Here is a 19,551-nt window from a genome sequence, read left to right as displayed (position 1 = left end):
CCACATGATCAGAAATTCATACGTGTGTCAGCAACATACATTTCCTTTGGAAATATTAGTAAAAGTTAGCCTCTTAGCTGTTTGAAAAGTAGCATGATGTTGGAGGCAGGAAGAGGCCAATAAATTGGGTCTGTCAAAACCCATTAATTCCATGGGGTTTCAGGGCAGAGATGAGCTGTGTATGGTCATCCAGGAAAAGTAGAATAAACAGCTGCATTATTCTTCAAGCTGTGAGGCAACTCCAAAAGAATGTGGTTTACTCTATGAAAATATCTGGACACTTAAAGTACCCTAACCAGATGAATACATTGTGTCATTTCAGATTTACAACATCAAGTAGAGGTACTTGAGCTAAAACTCCAGAAGGCAGTGACGGAGCTGGACAAATATAAAGAAAAGCTCATGTAAGATGGTGAACATTAAACAGTCTGTAAGAATTTAGAAAAACCCTGATATGCTCTCTGTGACTCCTTTGATAGTGATTCAGTTGTGTGGGTATGGTCTACTGCTGCTTTTCTAAACTACTTTTCTAACTTGGATTGTACACTGAAGGACCTATAAATATTTTTAAGTACATGAAATGTTTCCTTCCTTCAATCAAAAACTTACCTATCCACGCATTAAAGCTTTCCCTGGTTGTTCCAATGTAGCAGCTTAATGTGAAACATTCTCTGAACTTTTTCTCTTATTGTTGTCCCTTTATTATCTGCCCAAGAGAAACAACATTGAAGTTGTTTCTTAAAAAGTTGAAAATCTTTGAAATGCTGGAGTACTTATGCTTTATATAACTGGTAAATAAAATATTGACAAACAAATGATAAGAAAACACATTTGTAAAATATACAGAGCACTTGTAAAAATAAATTTGTTTCAGAAATTTTATAAATTACAGTATATAGTATGTCTATAATTATAACACTAGAATAGACTTTAATCTTTGAAAAGTAAGTAAATTCTTTTACTTTGTAGTGTAGAATCTGGTAGCTCTGGTGCTCTGGTTTTTGGTTCTTATACTTTAGAAGGATGCACCTCAGAAGAAATATAAATATTTAGAATGCTTAGCAACCAAATACATTGAACATGGGCAACACCTAAGAATAGTATGTTCAATAAAATTTTTAATAACACAAGGGGGAACAAATTCCAAAAATGCCCTATCGAATTAATGTATACTTGGATTATTTGTAGCAAAATAATTTATTTTTTGAAAAACAGGGAAAACCTAATATTCATGTTTCTGGGTGAGAAGAAACATGAAAAACAGAAATAAGATGGTGATTGCCAGAAAAAAATCATTGTTTCCCAGCCTCTATCTACTACTATCAGGGAGGGCTTTAGCCATAAGAATGTCTCATGTGGAAGGCCACAACTACTGTGTGATTTTGGCTTCTTGGAACCCAAGAAGGAAGAGGGCACAGTCCAAGAATAGGGAGGAAGGGCTGGAACTTGTAAACATAGCAAGACCTGGCATATAGGGTGGAGCAGAGTCCTGGCAAGTGAGGAGAGAAGTTAAGTACAAAAATAAGCATACTGAGGAAAGGGAATAAAGCTCATTGGTTGTGACATGAGTTGATTTTTGCGAAATAACTGTGCACATAATTCTCTCTATATACATGGAGCTTGCCCATTTAATATTAACACATGCTTTGTGGTATTTTTTGTTAATTATAATTTCGCATAATTTATAATACTAGTGCTAAGAAATAATGAGTTAGAGTAGATTAGAGTAGGAGGAAGAAATATACCACCTCACCAATGTCCATCAATTGAATCTGGTTTCCACCTGGAGGAAATCACTGTACAATTGTACAAATTCTGATGCTCTTGTTTCAGTTTGTAAAACCAGTGCTTCCTGCCTATAGAAGAACTTCTTAAAGTTGGGAAACAGGCAGATATTCATTTTTAGAAAATTTGAGTTATTAAAACTAGAGCCACTTATAGCCCCAACTGCTAGTGACATTTCTCGATGCCGCCTGTCCCCAGCTCTTCCATTTCTATGCCATCTGCACTCCCTCACTACCAGGATGAAGTGAAGTAGGATGGGCATTTAGGATCAGAGCCTGGGACTGCTCAGGGTGCTTAGAGCTCAGGAGGTCCCCAGTAGTATATGAATACTGTTTATAGACTAAAACCAAATTTGTGACTTGGCCATTGTTTTATGATAAATTAAGTTTGAAATCAAAATAATTTACTCAATAATTTTGACATAACAATTGGCCGATAAATTGGATATTTACTATTTATATTCAAACCTTTTGAACTTCCAGAAATTGGAAGGTACTGTGAAATCAGAATTGTCTAAAATTTTAATCCTCACTCTGTGTGGGGGCTAGGGGTGGGAATGCGTTTCACCTTTCCAACTTAAGATCATTCTTTTGTTGTTTAACAATTTTTAAATGTTTCCACGTAAGTTTTGTGGATTTTCACTTAAGGGGAAGAGTCAGTTTTTTAAACGGATGAAATCAAGGTTCTTTTTTTCCCTAAGGTTTGTAATAAAATATTTTCTAAAACTTATAATAACTTGTAATAGTAGAAACAGATTTTATCAGTTAGGATGCCTTGGACTATAAGTTTCAGAGGTAGAGTAGTTTTAAGTTTAGTCGGTTCAGTAGCTCAGCAATATCTCCATGCATCTGTCTTCATCCCGCTGCCCTCAGCACTGTCTCCACCCCAAAGGCTAGGTCCCTTGTGATCATAAGATGGCATCAGTTCCAGGTACCACATCAAAATGTAACCACCCCGAGGGTAGGAAGGTCCTGTTTTTCCGGTGTCTCTTTAGAAGTGAGAAAAAAATTTTTCCCAGAAGCCACCAAACACCCCTCTCTTTATGTTTCTTTGGTTAGAACACTTTACATACCTTCCCCTAAATGAGTCACTGTCAAGGGGAATTGGACAAGCACAATTAGTTTAGACAAAGCAGGATTTATCCTAAGAGCATACAATAATGGGGCTCTGATGGCCAGGAAGGAAGCTGCAGTGAACCTTCAGCCAGTAACCAGTAGTGTTTGCTGAAGAGGTAATGTTTGTTAATGATGCTCTGAAAAGTTGATAATAAAATTTTCTACAAATTTTATTTGTGTCATAATATCAAGATTAATTTAGAGAAGACCTCCCTCAAGTAATGAAAAATATGGATGCTATGGAATACAACTTTATTACTTTTATATTTATATGCACACACACATATAGCTTAGGAATATACTTTTATAACTGTCATATATATGTATACATATACATATGTGTGTCTATATATACATATACATACATGAAGATAAACACAGATAAGTAAGACTAACAAAAAAGACTGATATTCATGAGAAATTTTGAGGAATTCCTGAAAAGAATACATAAGAAGGTTTCTAAAAAGGGTCAGCTCTATGGAGAAATAAACCAGAGGAAAACCAGTTGTGTGGTGGGATGCAACAAGCAGGACCTTCCTTAGAATCTCAAGACAAAGCTCTAGTGCCCCCACCACACCTGGCCCCTTCATTATAACATACAAAAACAACCTAGGGCAAAAATAAACAGCAAAATAGACAAGTAAACAGAGAATCTTAAGGCTGAGGATGAACACCCAACCAAAGATTACCAGAAAAAACTCCCCTCACCCCCAAATGGCTTTGAACTCATACAGGAAAACTTTACACCCAAGGAAATTGTTCAATAGCGAATAAAACATTAAGATAAATTTAAAAAGTTAAGATATCCTCCAAAGTATGTCCACCATTATAACGATGAAAGAAGAATAGGCTGTTATGGAAAAGTAGCTATTAGGAACTTAACAGATTAAAAATATGATTAGAAAAATGATTCTATTCATGTTAAAAATATATGAATGTACACACACATATATGTGAATTTAAATGCATTGAATAAATGGCTAGTAGGATTACAACAGTTCTCTGCAAGTGACAGTGGGGTGTATAGAGAATTTTATTTAACTCTATATGCTTATATATTGCTTAAATAGCTTACAGTGTGAATGTATTAACTTTCATGGATGTAATAAAAATAAAATTTGCTTAAAATGATTTGTAATTTATCAATTACTAATTATGTATAAAATGGTTATAGAAATATATTTCTAATTTAGGGACCTTTGTAAACTACTGACACTGATTTTATTTAACTAATAATTTGAGCAATGATCAGTTTATGACCATCATAAATTACTAATTTGTAAAGCTCTTACTTGACCTCTGAGCAACATCTGACACAGTTGACCAGCCTGTTCTTGGAGCATTCTCTATTATCACCTTCTGACATATAATGTTCTGATTTTCCTCTTACCTCTCTGGTTATTCAAGAGCATTTTCGCCTTGCAAGTAGGTGGCCTGGTGGCATTCCTCTGTCACACTATAGATCCACTTCCACATGATCCTAGATTGAACAAGCTAGATTTGCTTCATTCATTTATTCAATACGGAATGCTTACTAAGTGGTGATGATGTGTCATGACTGTTGTGTATAGGCACTAGATATTGGAATAAGAAGATTGACAAGCTCCAATAGAACTGTTTGGGTACTTTCAGGTAATGTTAAGTGCTGCAAAAATATAAAACAGGCATAATAGAACGTGAGTGATGGGGAGTGGTGATATATACTTTTGATAGAGTGGCATCCCTGAGCAGACGTCCTTTGCAAGTTAAGATCTGAGTACAGAAAGGAGATATCAATGCTAAAATGCTAACATCTGGAAGCAGAGAGATCAGGGACAAGGCCATAAATTCTTGGGAGTGAGTTTTACAAGTTCAAGAAACATGAAGAAGGCCAGCTGTGGTAGACAAACTAACGGCTTCCAAAGATTTTTATGCCCTAATCCCTGGAATCTGAGTATGTTACTTTACATGGCAAAAGGTACTGCGCAAGTGTGAGTAAATTAAGGATTTTGAGATAGGGAAATTATCTTGGGTTATTTGGGCGAGTCCAATGTAATTGAAAATGTCCTAAGAGGAAAGCAAGAGAGTCAAAGTCAAAGTCACAAACGTAGTTGTGAAGATGGAAGCAGAGGTCGGAGTGATGAGATTTAAAAGATGGAGGAAGGGGCCACAAGCTGAGGCAAGAGAGTGAACTAATCTGATTTGTTTCAAACAATCGGCATGGCTGCTACATGGAGAAAGGAGTGAGAGTACAAGAACATTCGGGAGGCTAAGCGAGCAGCTGTGGGTTCACACAAGCGAGAAGTGACTGGTTTAGTATAAGGATATAGTGTGGAGATGTCAGAGGTCAATCTAATAGGATTTACTGATGGAGTAGATGTGGCTGCAGAAGAAGGGGACTGGAAAGGAAGTGGAGAGAATAGAGGATGAGATTTGGGGGATTTTAGCCTCAGGGTAGACAGCTGAGATCAGTATAGTATAGTGACTAAACCTCGGCTCCAGATCAGACTGCTGGGGTTCAAACCCCAGCATTACTAGTTCGTAGTTATGTCACTTTGAGCATGTTAACTAATCTCTCTGGTTTCAGTTTTTTCAACTCTTAACAAGGGAATAAAGGTTGCTTTGAGGGTTGCATTAGATATAGAAGGTGTCGTCTGTTAGTACTATTATTGTGTTGGTGCCATCTATCAAAGTGAGAAATCTGTAAAAGTAATAGATACAGAGGTGAGGGAACTAAAAAACAATGCTTTTAATCTGTTAAATATCAAGGAAGCAGTTTGAGAATTGCTATTTCATATAAGGACTTGGATGTATTTGACCCTTGCCTTTCAGAATCAGGGAAATACCCAATTATTTTATCTGATTTCCTCTGCTTTGATTGGCAGAAGCAGCAGGGGCCTTTCTGAAGGCTTATTCAAAGCAGTTGAAGAGAAAGGATTAACACTATTTGCTGAGAGTTAAAGAAGGAATGCAGTAAAGGAGATGTAGGCATTTTTTCTATGCCTTCCATTTGCTCCCCTCCTAACGAAGGGTAACAATTGGGTAGTGAGGGGTAGACCATAGAAAGAGTGGCTTAACTGGAGTGGGGGTGGGAGCTGACTGTGGGGAGGGATGGTAGGCTCCCTCGGGAGCAGGCTTTAAAAAAAAAAGTGCAGTCAAGATTAATTGTCCACATAGTAAAGTAACTCTTAAAGGATTTCTACCATCTCTGCCTCTAGATTTGAAAAAGTGTGTACAAGAGTCTGAACACAGAGTGAAAGTTGTGGTGAGGCTGCTGAATTTCAAAGCATTTTTTAAAGTAACATTTTTGTACATTTTGAAAGCAAATGTATAAAACTTGGAAAATACAGGAATATATAAAAAAAGAACATTACAGTTATATTTTGATATATCCTAAGAGTCCATTTATCTGAATAATGTACATTTTTCAACATATTTTCACTTAATGAATGTATCCTGGACATTTTCCATGTCAATACATAATATACTTATTGATTATTATGAAATGGCTATATAGTATTCCATTGATTGGATGAACCATAACTTATTTACTAATCCCTTGTTTTTTAAAATTTCCAAATTTTTCAGTTTTGTAAGTAAGGTACTTTGAAATTCATATAGATAAATCTTTCCACTCACATACAGTAATTTCCTTAAGATAAATTTGGCTAGAATCAAATTTACAGATTTTTAAGGCTTTTAATGCATAATGACTCATTGCACTCCAATAAGATTATACTGATTTTCAATTTCAGCAGCATTTGTAAATACCCATCTCTCCACTGCCTCGCCAATATTGGCTATTATAACTAAAAAAGAAAAAAAAGTTATTAGATTAATTGATGAAAAATTGTATCCCTGCGTATTTAGTTCTTTGTATTCTTTCCTTTGTCAATGGCCTGAGCAGAACCTTTGCCCACTTTTCTAATGGCATGTTAATCTTTTCCCGATGTTTTCTTTTCTAATATTTTATTTGGAAATAATTTTCCAATTCTGTGCTTCTCATTAAAATATATACCTAGCTATAACAACCATAATAATTTTTGCGTATCTGGTCTTTATCATAGTGGTTGCTAAATGATGATTTTCCAGCTCCAGCCCTCCTTTCCTCTTATTAGTCATCCCTCAGCATTTTACTGTAAGCAAGAGCCCCTCTTCTTCACATTAAAAAAAAAAATTATTGTTGGTATGGACTCATGAATTTCTGTTTTTTCAATGGATTATAATTTATTGCCGTACTTAATTATTTTGGTACACAGATTGTCCTGGGCTTAGTTAGTGGGACCCCCTTCAAGCTGGCTCACGTGACATTGGAACATGATCCTACCATCTTTTATAAGCACTTTCTTACTTTCTGGCATAACAAGATGTTTCATATGTACCTGCCCTGCTCTACTCTTGCAATTAGCCATTTCTCTGAGTACTCCTTCTTTTGAATGGGGAACAGTATTAGAGACCAAGATCTAGGCTCTAAGTATGCTCCTGGGCTACTTGATTCTGGTGATGGTTTTATGGGCTTATATATACATTAAACAGTTTATTATAAACCAATGCAATTTCTTAATAAAGCTGTTTTACAAAAAGGAGATAATAAAGGAAATAATGTTGTATAAAGACATGTTTTACAAAAAAAAAGGAAAACTAAAATACAGAGTTCTGGAATAAAACTTGGGTAATAAACTCCTAAGAAATCCAAAGCGATTACCATAAAATTCACGAGCATGTTTTTTTTAGAGTGGAGGGACTTGGCTCTGTTGGTACCAGGGACATGAAGCATCTAGGGCAGCTGGTAAAGTTTTATTTTTTGACCTGGATGGTAGTTATAGGAATATTCTTCTTATAATAATAATTCATTATACTATGTATTTGTTTTATGCAATTTTCTATATCTTACAATTTCTTCATCTTTTACAATAAAAAGGTACAAAACAAATGAATGTTATTCACATTCGTGATGCTTTTTAAAATATTACTTGTTAAAAACTAAAATCGTTCTGGAACTAGGGCAAACCCATTGATAATTTAACTAACATTTCACTGTATAGTATATAAGCTATTTTAAGGTCCATTCAGATAATGACTTACTGAACAGTTTATATAAACTTAAATTGGAATATTAATCTTTCTTAATATATTAAAATTTTGAGTATTGTTACAAAACCCAATTATATAAGATCAAGACAAATGCTTAGTTCAGTTTTAGAATTTCCATTTGGTTCTTGTTAATGGTTTCTATTTCTCTGCTGAGACTTTTCATCTTTTCATTAATTAGAGTAGATTTTTCTTTATGTCTTTGAGCAGAATTATAATTGCTCCTTTAACAATCCTCATCTGCTAATTTCAATATTTGGGTCATCGCAGAGTCAATCCCCATTAACTGTCTTTTCTCTTGAGAATGGATCATACTTTTCTGTTTCTTTCTATGTGGACTAATTTTTATTCGGGACATTGTGAATGTTATGGAGACTCTGGATTCTGTTATATTTCTCCAAATAATGGTTGGGGTGGTGTTGCTTTAAGCAGGGAACCGATTTGGTTGGCTTCAGACGGCTGACTCTCTAGAGGGCAGTAGCTCCAGTTTCACTTCAGTTCTTGGGACTCGCTCTCTCTGGCTCTCTCATATTCAGCGTTTGCCCTTGACCGCAGCTGTGGTTTCCCCAAACAGTCCTCTAGTTTAGGCCAGAACGACTGTGAGTTTCCTACCAGTTTTCTCTCAGAATTTTAGTTCCTCATGGTGCAGACTGTAGCCTGCCCTCAGGTTTAAAGTCATTAAGCAAGCAAACAAACGAACAAATAAACAAACAAACCTACTACCTGCTGTCACCTCACTCCAAGTGTTAACTTCCCTCCAGAATCTGCTTGCTTTTGGTCACTTTCCAATACCTTCACACAGGGATTTTCCTTTTCTTTTTTAAATGTTACCAAAGTTTCTATTTTTTATTTAAATGCAGATCAATCTGATAGGCGTTTACCTGGCCATAATAAAAGTAGACTAATGTTTATTTTTTTAAAGAAATAATACTTCGAAAGTGATAAGAATTTTTTTCTAAGTAAAATAGTGGTATAGAAGAAAAACACATCTAGTCAAACTAACAGACTAGATTTTGGGGGGCATAGAAAAATCCTTTGACTATATATTTCTAATTTCAAGGAACTCTGCATACATAACAACAAATAGAATATAAAGATAGAAAAGAAATAAAGGAAAAACATGTTTAAAGAAAGGAAACAATTATACTTTATTTTGAAATAAAGTATTTGAAACTTTTTATATTATTTTAGGAATAAATCTAATGAAGCTGATGACTGTCAGAGAGAACTTAGAAAACTGAAGTTTGAATCCATTATTTTTGAGTCACGGTATGCATTGCAAATGTTTTAATTAATATTTTTTAGTAATTAATTTGAAACCTTATTTTCAGTAATATTTTATTTAAAATGGACTTAGCTTTTCTTATTGTATTGTTTACATATACAATACCAGATTTGAGTTTATAATATCTTGAAGCTATTCATTAATTTTTACCTCTGCCTAGGTGATAAAATTTTAATATCACAAAACTATCCATTTTCTTAGCGTTCTTAATTTTTATAAGTTAGAGTTATAGTCTATAATTTCAAATGGGATTTTCATATATCTTTGATAAACATAAAAATATGGTATCTAATGCATATTGATTTTTTTTCTATTCCTTTTTAGCCACACCAGATTGCTTAAAGAAAAAGAAGACTCTTTAACTGCCTGTCAACAAATATATAAAACTTTACAGGAAGAACTGACTACAAAGAAAAGTCAAGAAGAAGCCATAAAAAGAAGAATTAACCTCGCAGAAGATGAACTAGAGATAACCAAAGCTCTTCTGAATCAGACAAAGGAAGAGGTTATAACACTGAAAAATGAAAGGTACAGTCAAGAATAATTTCTTCCCCAAATATTTTATGTTTATGTCAGTATTCGATATGTATTCAAAACATCAGTGTCTCGCATACTTTACTAAGAAAAAAACACAGGATTAAAGATTTATTTCACCTACAAGTTCATTGCATCCTATCACATCATTTTACAGGGATCAAACTAAAGCTTAAAGTGGTTGAATTATATGCCTAAAGTCACAGTTAGTTAATGGAACCCACTTTGTATTTGGTGTCAGATTTTTACTGAAAAGGCTCAAAAAGACCACGTGTAATACTTATACTACCGAATTTCACCGGGGCCAATAATTGGAGTCTGACATTTACCAACAGAAAAAAATCTATTTATGTCACTTTTTCCTTTACCAGCTTCTGCTTTTCTTCTCTTTGTTATCAGTCAATAACTCTTATTGAGGGCTCTCCGTAAGCAAAGGTACTCTGGTATTGAGGGTAGTATCAAGGATACTAAGAGGCATATTCGACTAACCTTCCTATATTTTTGTTGTTAATTGGTCATTAAATTCCCCTTATCCATACTTAATATCTCAGTGCTCCTTTCTTTCTTTTTGTTTTCATTTGCCTGGTTTGCCTTTGCTCATTCTTTCTGAGTCCTTTTGTTTTAAATACATATTTGATATATAGCACAAATTTTGGATTTTCATTTTATTGGTTTTAATCTAGTCTGGAATATTATCCTATTTACATTTATTGATGTAATTATTACATGCCAGAAAAACACAGGTTCCATAGGGCAAGAATTTTTGTCTTGTCATTCTCTGTGTACAGAAAGCTCTATAGGTTATTTGTTTTTTATTCTTCCTATCATTTTCATCTTTTGTTTTTTATTTTTTATCTTATTCATTTCATTTTATGAGTATTTGGCTGGTTTCTAATTTAGAAGACTTATAATCTTTTTTTAGTTCTTTATAAGGAGAGCTATTTGCTGAGGAAGTCTGGGAATGGGGTCCCAGGAGTGAGTAGCATGTAGCTTAGAATTAGGTTTGTTGTCTCAGAACTTTCTCAGCGATGCTATGCCCTGGGTCATATCCGCCTCTCCAGCCCAGGCTAGCAGGGGGCCTGTCTAGTTCACAGGGAAACAAATCATGCCTCTGGTCCATCCTGGGATGATATGTTTACTTCTCTTTGATTGAATAAGATGAACAACTGCAGAGCTGATTACCACCCACCATTTCTTTCCTATTCTGCCACACCAATAACCTGCTTTTTGCAAAGATGATGTACCTCGTAGTTATATGACTCTTCGTTCCACCCCACCACCTCTGCCATTTTGCAATTATGTAGTTGCCCAGCCCATAGCATATTAGAAGCTGTAATTTTATATGGAGGAAATTTGCAAAAGCCAGATTTACTAATAATAAGAAGGAATAGCAGCTGAGAGATTGACCATGCATAAGAAGGGAGAAAAACTATAAATGCAAATAAAAAAAACTTTAAAGCATTGCAATTTGGCCCAATATAAAATAGAGACAAATATTCCTACACAGCTCAATATCCTTGAGCATCTTTATGTATATGGCATGGGTAAATAGTTGATGGCAATAATGATGACCCTGGGTCAGAGAGTAAAATCAGCTATATACTCTATATGAAAGATACAAAATTATACATCTTAGGACACCATGAAATAAAAAATTTTAAGTCTTCTGTTTAGAACTTTGGTTATCTGAGCAATATTCTTATATTCCTATATTATCTAGACTACTCCATTTCAATGATGTCCGATTAATTAGACTTCACTGTTTATCAAGATGAATGCTATCTCCTAAATTCATAGTGGTCATTGAGAAGATCCTATATGTGTTCAAATGTTTCTGGAACTATATTGAGGATTGGCTTAAATACACACGTTTTAGAATATTCTCAATATGATGAATCTTCACCCTTTATGAATGAATTTCATTTTTAAAACAAAGGTCCAGTGAAAGCAAGTCCAGTGATTATGATGGGAAATCAATCTTGGAAATACCATTCAGGATCAAAACTCAAATGTTTTCCTTTTCTCTATGCTTAATAAATTATCTCTGGCTACAATTTGAAGAAGGCAACTTTATGAGTATTTTGAGAATTAGTAACAGTATTCAAATAAATATAGAGTTTTCTTGGGTGACTGCTTTGAAATAGCATGCTTGCCTAAATGTGTATGTTTTGTCATGTTTTTAAAAAAATTTTCGGGTGATTTTAATCTTACCTTCTGTTATAAGTGTTGAAGAAGAAGGATAATTTCTTTAAGTTTTTGGAGAATAGAGATATCACTGAACTACCTCTTCCTCTTCTTCTCTCCCACCCCTTTTTTCTCTCTTTGCTCTCTGTCTTTTTCCTTCTTTGCCCTTTTTCCTTCTTTGCTCTCTGTCTTTAGTCTATCCAAAAGCAGGCATGGTATTACTTAGTCATTTGGTAAAGCTAAGCTTACGGACATGATGTCTGTCACATAAAAAAATAAAACGTGCTTATGGACCAATAAGTTATCATATTATCATAGGATTACTTCCAGACAAAACATTGTCTTTTTTTCAGTCCTGGGTCACTTTCAGATTTTTGTCTGCCTTGTCCTCTGTTGTATCCTCAGAGTATGGTATGTGTATCTACTCAGTGTATATTGGTTGGGTGAATGAATGACTTGGTTTGGGTAATTCAGTCAGTCCACAATTAATTGTTGAGTATTTACTATATGTCAGGTATTATGTACCCTGAAGATACAACGATGAATCTGACACATCCCTATTCTCATGAAGCTTACATGGGAGAAACAAAGAGTCACCAAAAAAAAGTAGAGAACTAACTAGAATGTTATAGATTATGATAATGGATATAAAGTAAGTAAAGGGGTGTTATAGTAGAGACTGATAGAAGGGCTGCCTGTTTTAGAAAGGGTGGTCATAAAAGTGACTTCCAAGATGATGCATAAAAGGAAGACAAGTAGAAGTTACCAGGCCAAGAGCTGGGGAAGTGCTTTCTAAGCAAAGAGCAAGCTTGGCGCGTTCTGAGAAATGGCAGTGTGACTGGAGGCCTAGCAAGTATGAGTGAGGCAGGCGAGGGCCAAATCGTGCAGGCCTCGCGGGCCTTTAGGATTTTGGGTATTATCTGCAGGGCAATGAAAAGGAACCATTGAAGGGATTTAAGCAGAGTGGTGACCCTGTGGAAAGATTATTCTGATGCTGGGGGGAGAAGGTATGGCGATGGGCAGTGGGGGCAAGACAGGTCATTTACTGTTTTGATGTCAATCAAAGGATTTTATGTATAGTTAAGACTAAGAGATGTGAGAAAAATGAAAATCTTCAGTTCCCTCTCCTGACAATTTCTGTTTGGTTATTTAAGTGTCTGCACCAGGCAGACGGTAGCAAAATAGCCAGGGCTCACTCCATGTTGAGCCAAAGGGGATATATGAACGCCAAGTTAAAAGACATCCTAAAGAGTAATGACCTTTTGGAAGCTTTGGCATTACTGCTTTAAAACTTGGTCTTCCTTTGGCTGTAGGGACAACCTGTTATCCTGACCCTTTCCTGTCTCTGGTTTGGTTCTTTTCCCTTCCCTCCCACAATCACTTGACAGCAAACATTCCCTAAGATTCATGCATGAACTTGGTTTTCCCTCTCTTCACCTTCTTTCCTTCACTAAACTGCCTCTCAGCTGAACAAGTTTGCTTTTGACGCTTTGATTTGAAACACCAGTGGGACCTTTAAAATAGAGGTGTCCCTAAGCAGTTGGAAATATGAAAGTCCCTCCAAAAGAAGAAGCTGAGTTCAGGAAAATCTTTTAAAAGAGAGATTTTTGATGACACCTGCAGAGATTCTTATTCAATAGGAGTAATCGGCACCTAGCAATCTACACAGCAAGGTCCCAAACCACTACCAGGAGAAGACTGCAACCAACCAGGCTGCCGGATGTGCTCACCAAAGGCCAGAGCCCTACACGCTCACAGTAACAGTTTGTGCTTCCATAAACTCAGGCGGTCTCGTATACATGCCACCTCTCCTCCCTCACCCTCCCGACAGCCAAGCCCTTGCTGCCATTCCATTGGGACCATTATGAAAAACGTGCAACTTGGAAACCATATAGTTTCAGAAAAGGAGAAAAAGAAGATATGAAAAGCCAGAACCAACCCTAGGAAAAAAAAAAATGGCAGGACTTCTGAATTTGGAGCAAGAAAGGATTTAGTGAATAGGAAATAATTCATATATTAGTACAAATCTATTAATTATGTATTGCTTTCTCCTCCATACTCAGCTGAGGAAGCTCTATTAGGAGAAGAGGCTCCATTGGAAGAAAGAGAAGTAGGTCCTTCAAGATCATGGATGCTGGGGCTAGAGAAGGTCTGGCCAGCTTGGTCACAGACACACTGAGGCTGGAGAGAGGGGTCTCCTTTGTGGACAGGGAAGAACGTAGCAAGGTACAGGGGACAGTGTCAGAGAAAAGTGTGGCTGTTTTTAAAATTCTGCAAGAGAGAATCCTCAGCTCTCATGCTTCTAGGCTGTGAGGTCTTTTTGGCCAGAGTCAGGACTGTACTCAGAACCATGAATTCATGACACCACTTCGTGGATGAAATAGAGTTCTGTGGGCTGGCCTGCAGGCCTATTTCCATTTTTATTGAAAATTATTTCTGTGGTAAAATGTGCTCATAATTCCCTACAACCAACTTACAAATACATTTTATAAGAACATATGTGTTTAAGCTTGGAGACTGCCCACATATAACACTTACAGAAATTCATTTATGCACTAACACGTGGCCTGAAACCATACTGCCGAAACACGCAGCTGCTTATAACAGCTCTCATACCCTGCGTGTTCCCAAGAGCTGTATTAGCCCCATCTTAGTAAATTCCAAGAAAAAATATGGATAAGTACTTACTGTGATTTAACTTGCCAGTAACATGATGGGATTAATGGAGAGCATATTCGAAGGAAAAGCTTAGTTGTAACCAGAGTTAGGTGCCAGTTGCTTACGTGTTATTATTCTGTGAAATAAATAACATATGGCTGTACCTCTCGGTCTGCTTAGGTATTTATCTATCTTAAATGAAGTTTACTTAATTGCTCTCGATCCCTCCAGAAGAGTATCTTTTATGCTATAGGGAAGGATTTTATTCTCCCTTTCATACACACATAGCACTAACTTCTTTTTCAAGTCCCTGTTCCTCTCCTTTCTACTCTTTTTTTTTTTTTTTTTGTTGGGTTGGTTTGTTTTAACAGAAAGCTATAAACCCTCACTCCAGAAAAATACACAGAAAATCTAGCAAATTATTTTAGGAGGTTCATGGAGTTTCCTGTTTTCCTATATATGACATGACCCCATAATTAAACATGCCTGCTTCCTCATGCTCTCTCTCCCATCCCTCCTTCCCTTCTCTCTCTCTCACCTCCCCCTTCTCCTTTCTCCCTCTCAAACTCTCACACACACAATCCACAGATTCCACAGTTGTGAGGAGCCTCTAAGTGCTTCTGTGAACTTGATCTTACCTTACCTCGCCTTCACACTGCCCGGAGGGAGAGGCCATGAATCATTGTGTGGCGCTCCGTGGAAGGAGCAAGGGGCCTGAAAACCAGCTTGGACTCTGCTCTCCTAGCCACTGGCCACAGAGGAAGGGGCTTATTTTTCTTGGTTAAGTGTGCCGTCCGCCCCACTCCCCCATCAAGTCCTCTGTCCCTAGGTCTTCTCCCATCCAGAGGGAGCACTTTTCCTAATTCACCAACCTAGAAGGGAAGTCATTTTCAAGTTTGCACAAAGGTACTGACTAGCAGAGCTGTGGTCCTCACCTATAATTCAGGTGTCATTTTCCACATAAGGAAGTAGGTTAAGCAAGGCTAAATTTTTGGCTCAGAGTCACAATATTGGCAAAGCCAGAGGACAACCTCCTTTACATCTAACCTCAACCCATGTTCCCTCTACTACAGTTGCTCAATTCCCTCGGCATCTGCCTTGAAGGGCTCAGTCCTGTCAGCTTCTCTCAATGTGACTTCTCTTTCTCAACCGTGTTATAACTCTGCGTCTTCAGGGGACTCCCAGCCCTGCAGAAAGCGGAAAACTTCAGTGTTTCCTTTGTGTCTCCTCTGCCTCTCCCCTCGCTTACTTACCACCCCTATTCACTTCTATAATAAATATAAGATGGCGAGTTTTGCCTACTAGTCAGGTGCGTTGGCAAAATCAGAAGTGGAGCGCTATCTTCAGAATGAAAACAGAACTCAAAAATTTCACAACACATTCTAGAGAAAGAGAAGCTTAGTGTTTAGTTACTTTATTGAGGCTTGTCCTATTTTCGTGAAGGCTAGAAGCAATAAGAAGTGTAGACTATAGAAAGGGATTTAGAAGCAATGTTTTAATGTTCCGTTACCTTCTGGTAGAGTGGCTTAGTATTTAAAAAATGGACTTTAGAGTTAGGCAAACATAGGTTTAAATCCCAACTCGGTCAGTCTGCAGTTTGAATAACTTAACCACTTTAAGGTTCATTTTCCTTATCTGTAAAATGGGCATATTAGTAATAGCTATCTTCTTGTGAATATTATTAACACGTCTAGTATTTTGCTTGGTAGGTTGTAGATGTTCAGATCATACTAGTTCCTTCTCTTTCATCTTACATTGCTAACCTTAAAGCATCTTACATTGCTAACCTTAAAGCATCATATCTTAATAATTTTTATACCTTCCACTGGTGATGTGGATATTCAGTAAATGTCTGTTGAATTCAATATTATCTTCTTTACTCTTAGAATTATAAAGATTAGTCCACGGAGTGATTCAATTTGAATGCTATCCTGTTAGTTTAAAGCATTATGAAATGAAGTGCCTGACGTGCCCTAAGGGATATCATTCTAAAATAACAAACCTCATCAATTTTTTTTCTAAGACTCACTTCTTTCTCTGAATTCCTATTCATTAACAGCTCTCAGAACAAGAGACTTGACTTCTTATGATATCACAGACTTATTGCTTTTAGTGGAGGCAGGAGTTGTGGCGAAATCAAAATTATCTCTTTGATTGACAATGTTCTCTTTTAGAACAACTTGTGAAACCAAATTTGAAGCTGTCATTTGACATTATGGTTTGACAATTTTTTGCAGTTACATTTTTAACTACCGTTATGGGAATCTCTATTTCTTCATGTATATAAGAAACTAGATTCTCTTTGGTCTAAGAATTTAAAAGTGAACGTTTTAAAAATAAATACTCTTAATTGCAAGTAGATCCTAATTAGCCTATTGTGCCAACTCCAAAATCATTATTAAAAAAAAAAAAAATCCGGCAAAATTGCAGGATAGAGTGCTGCAGGTAACCACTCATTTATCTCAAATGTGAAAAGTTAAGGCAGCATAACGTACTGTAGAGAGCCCCAGGCTGGTGTAAGCTGCAGCCTGCTTTGTCTCTTGCGAATAACATCACTTCAGATAGTCATTTACCACTCAGGATCTTCATCTCTTCTAAAAATTAAAGAATTGCATTAATGTATTTCCAAAGACTGTCAAGAAAAAATACTACTGTATCACTAGAGACTAAAACAGTACCTGACACACAGTAGGCACTCAAATATTTGCTGGATGGATGCGTGTATGGATGGAGAGGAATTTAATTCCAATCAAACCACTGATCACAGGATCTAAAAACTCAGCAGCTCTCAGTATTTTTCTCAGGCCCAGAAAGTTTCTAACTTGCCACAAAATCAGAGCTGGGAGTACAATTCAAACTTTTGGATTCTAGAGATAATCTTCTTTATTGGATTCTTAGTAAAACCCAAATTTAGGACCTAAATCTGTGTCGTTTCCTATAATTCTAAAGCAGCAATATCTCTAGAAATGGTTCTGGAGAGGAAATTGGATATCTGTATGATATTGAAAAATAGCTGAACATTTTCAGCTGTTTATAACATAGAAAATATGGAATATGCCCCTAACAATTATGTTTTATTTCTTATCATTCCTCTGGATTTCTAGCAGAAAGTCTCTCACTAGAGTCAAAGTTGACCCTTGATAGTTCCTTTCAACACAGATTGCTTTTTCTTTATCAATGTCTTAGGATGTTTTCTATTCCTGAACAATGTGCAAGCTCTTCCATGGTTGTACTATATAAATTTGGTTTTTACATTTTGGAATAAAAATTATCTTTTCACACATATCATCATCTCTGTATGTGGTACTCAAGGCCTCGCCCATGCCAATCAAGAACAGTAAGTGTTTGTAACACCACGTATTATCTTTGTGTCTGCCGTGTCCTGTGAAAGCATCATACTGTAGAGTTCTTAGGATCAGGAACCAAGGTTCAGCAAGAATCACAGGCATGTGAAAGTCCTTATTTCTGTAGCCATAAATATCAAGCAAACTTACCATCACAGATGCAAGATCATAATTTCTCTAAAAGCTTACTCAAAACACCTTATACTTTGTACAAAAACCATAAGGAACTTCATAATTCTTTGAAAATTTAGTGAAGAATTATCACTTCATTAACCTTGTTTAAACCTTGGCCTACTATACTCTAGCTTCCGTAATCTACTAGATTCTCACAGTTTTGTTCTAAAAGGATATATATAACAGTGGTGTTTTGTGCTAGATCCATCAGAGGAATGTATTTGGAATGGATTCTACTTTTGGTGGTATCAAAATTATAACTATCCCCAGGGAGACCGAAATTTGATCACCTCAAATAGTCAGTACCATCTATTTTATAGTAAGAATAACTTATAATCTACTCACAGGCACCCATCTGGAAATGCTCTCAGAATTTTCTAATCATTAAGACCTCTTTTCAAATAGGAAACTTAGCTTAAGAAATAATGTGAATGAAATTGTCAGAACTCTAACAAGTACATGGCCAGCCACATTCATTCTATGACACTGGCATTTTGAAAACCAAGTGAAGTACTACATTATTTATATTGACTGCTGCTTTTTATTTGATCATGATTACTGTTATAAGATTCTAATCTTATACCTGAAGTTTAAGATTAGACCATATTAAACTTATTAGTTTCTTATAGCTGCTATAACAAATTACCACAAACTTAGTGGCTTAAAACAACATGGATTTATTATCTTACAATTCTGAAGGTTGGAAGTCCAAATTAACCTTAAGGGACTAAAATCCAGGTGTCAGTAGAGCTGGTTCTTTCTGGAGGCTCCAGGGAAGGACCCATTTCTTGTGTTTTCTAGTTTAGAGGCTGCTGGTATTCCTTGAATCCCAGCCCCATGAATCTAACCTCTGTTTCTGTTGTCACAGCATCACCTTCGCCCACATTAACTTTCTTTCCTCTCTCATATAAAGACCTTAGTAATTACATTTAAGGTACATCCAGATAATTCAAGAGAATCTCCCCATCCCATGATCCTCAACTTAATCATGTCTGCAAAGTCCCTTTTGCCATGTAAGGTAACATATTTACAGATTGTGAGGATTAGGACATGGATATCTTTGAAGGTGATTATTCAGCCTACCAGAACCATAAGATAAGTTAAAAATGGCTATTATCAACACTATAGCAATTACTTTAATAAAATTAAACAGAGAGTTGTAGCTTGTAAGCCAACAAAGCAGATAAAATTACATCATGAGACATATACGAAATTCAAAAGAAGGCAGAGAAAGAAGAAAAAAAGAACAACAGATGAGACAAATAGGAAACAAATAGCAAGATGATAGATTTAAGCCTAATCATGTCAACAGTTTAATTAAATATAAATTGCCTAAACGTTCCAATTAAAAGGCAGAGATTATTAGATTGTATGAAAAAGTAAGATTTAACTATATACTATC

General features: G+C 36.1%; 1 protein-coding gene across 12 annotated transcripts in view; it reads left to right on the top strand.

Moving 5' to 3' along the window:
• Positions 1 to 19,551, top strand: part of LEKR1 (leucine, glutamate and lysine rich 1) — a 169,237-nt gene that overhangs the window by 102,788 nt on the left and 46,898 nt on the right. For 11 of the 12 annotated variants that reach the window (XM_039857987.1, XM_039857986.1, XM_039857988.1 and 8 more), the window contains 3 exons: positions 323 to 404; positions 9,162 to 9,239; positions 9,580 to 9,783. In XM_039857987.1, coding sequence (XP_039713921.1) covers positions 323 to 404; positions 9,162 to 9,239; positions 9,580 to 9,783 — 364 coding nt within the window. The remainder of the gene's footprint in view (positions 1 to 322; positions 405 to 9,161; positions 9,240 to 9,579; positions 9,784 to 19,551) is intronic. The other variant, XM_039857982.1, reaches the window with a different exon arrangement.

The sequence above is a fragment of the Pteropus medius genome, unplaced genomic scaffold (genome assembly GCF_902729225.1).
Source record: "Pteropus medius unplaced genomic scaffold, Ma_sr-lr_union100, whole genome shotgun sequence".
Taxonomy (NCBI): Eukaryota; Metazoa; Chordata; class Mammalia; order Chiroptera; family Pteropodidae; genus Pteropus; species Pteropus medius.
Note: the sequence above shows the minus strand (reverse complement) of the source record. Positions and strands in the feature narration are given on the sequence as shown.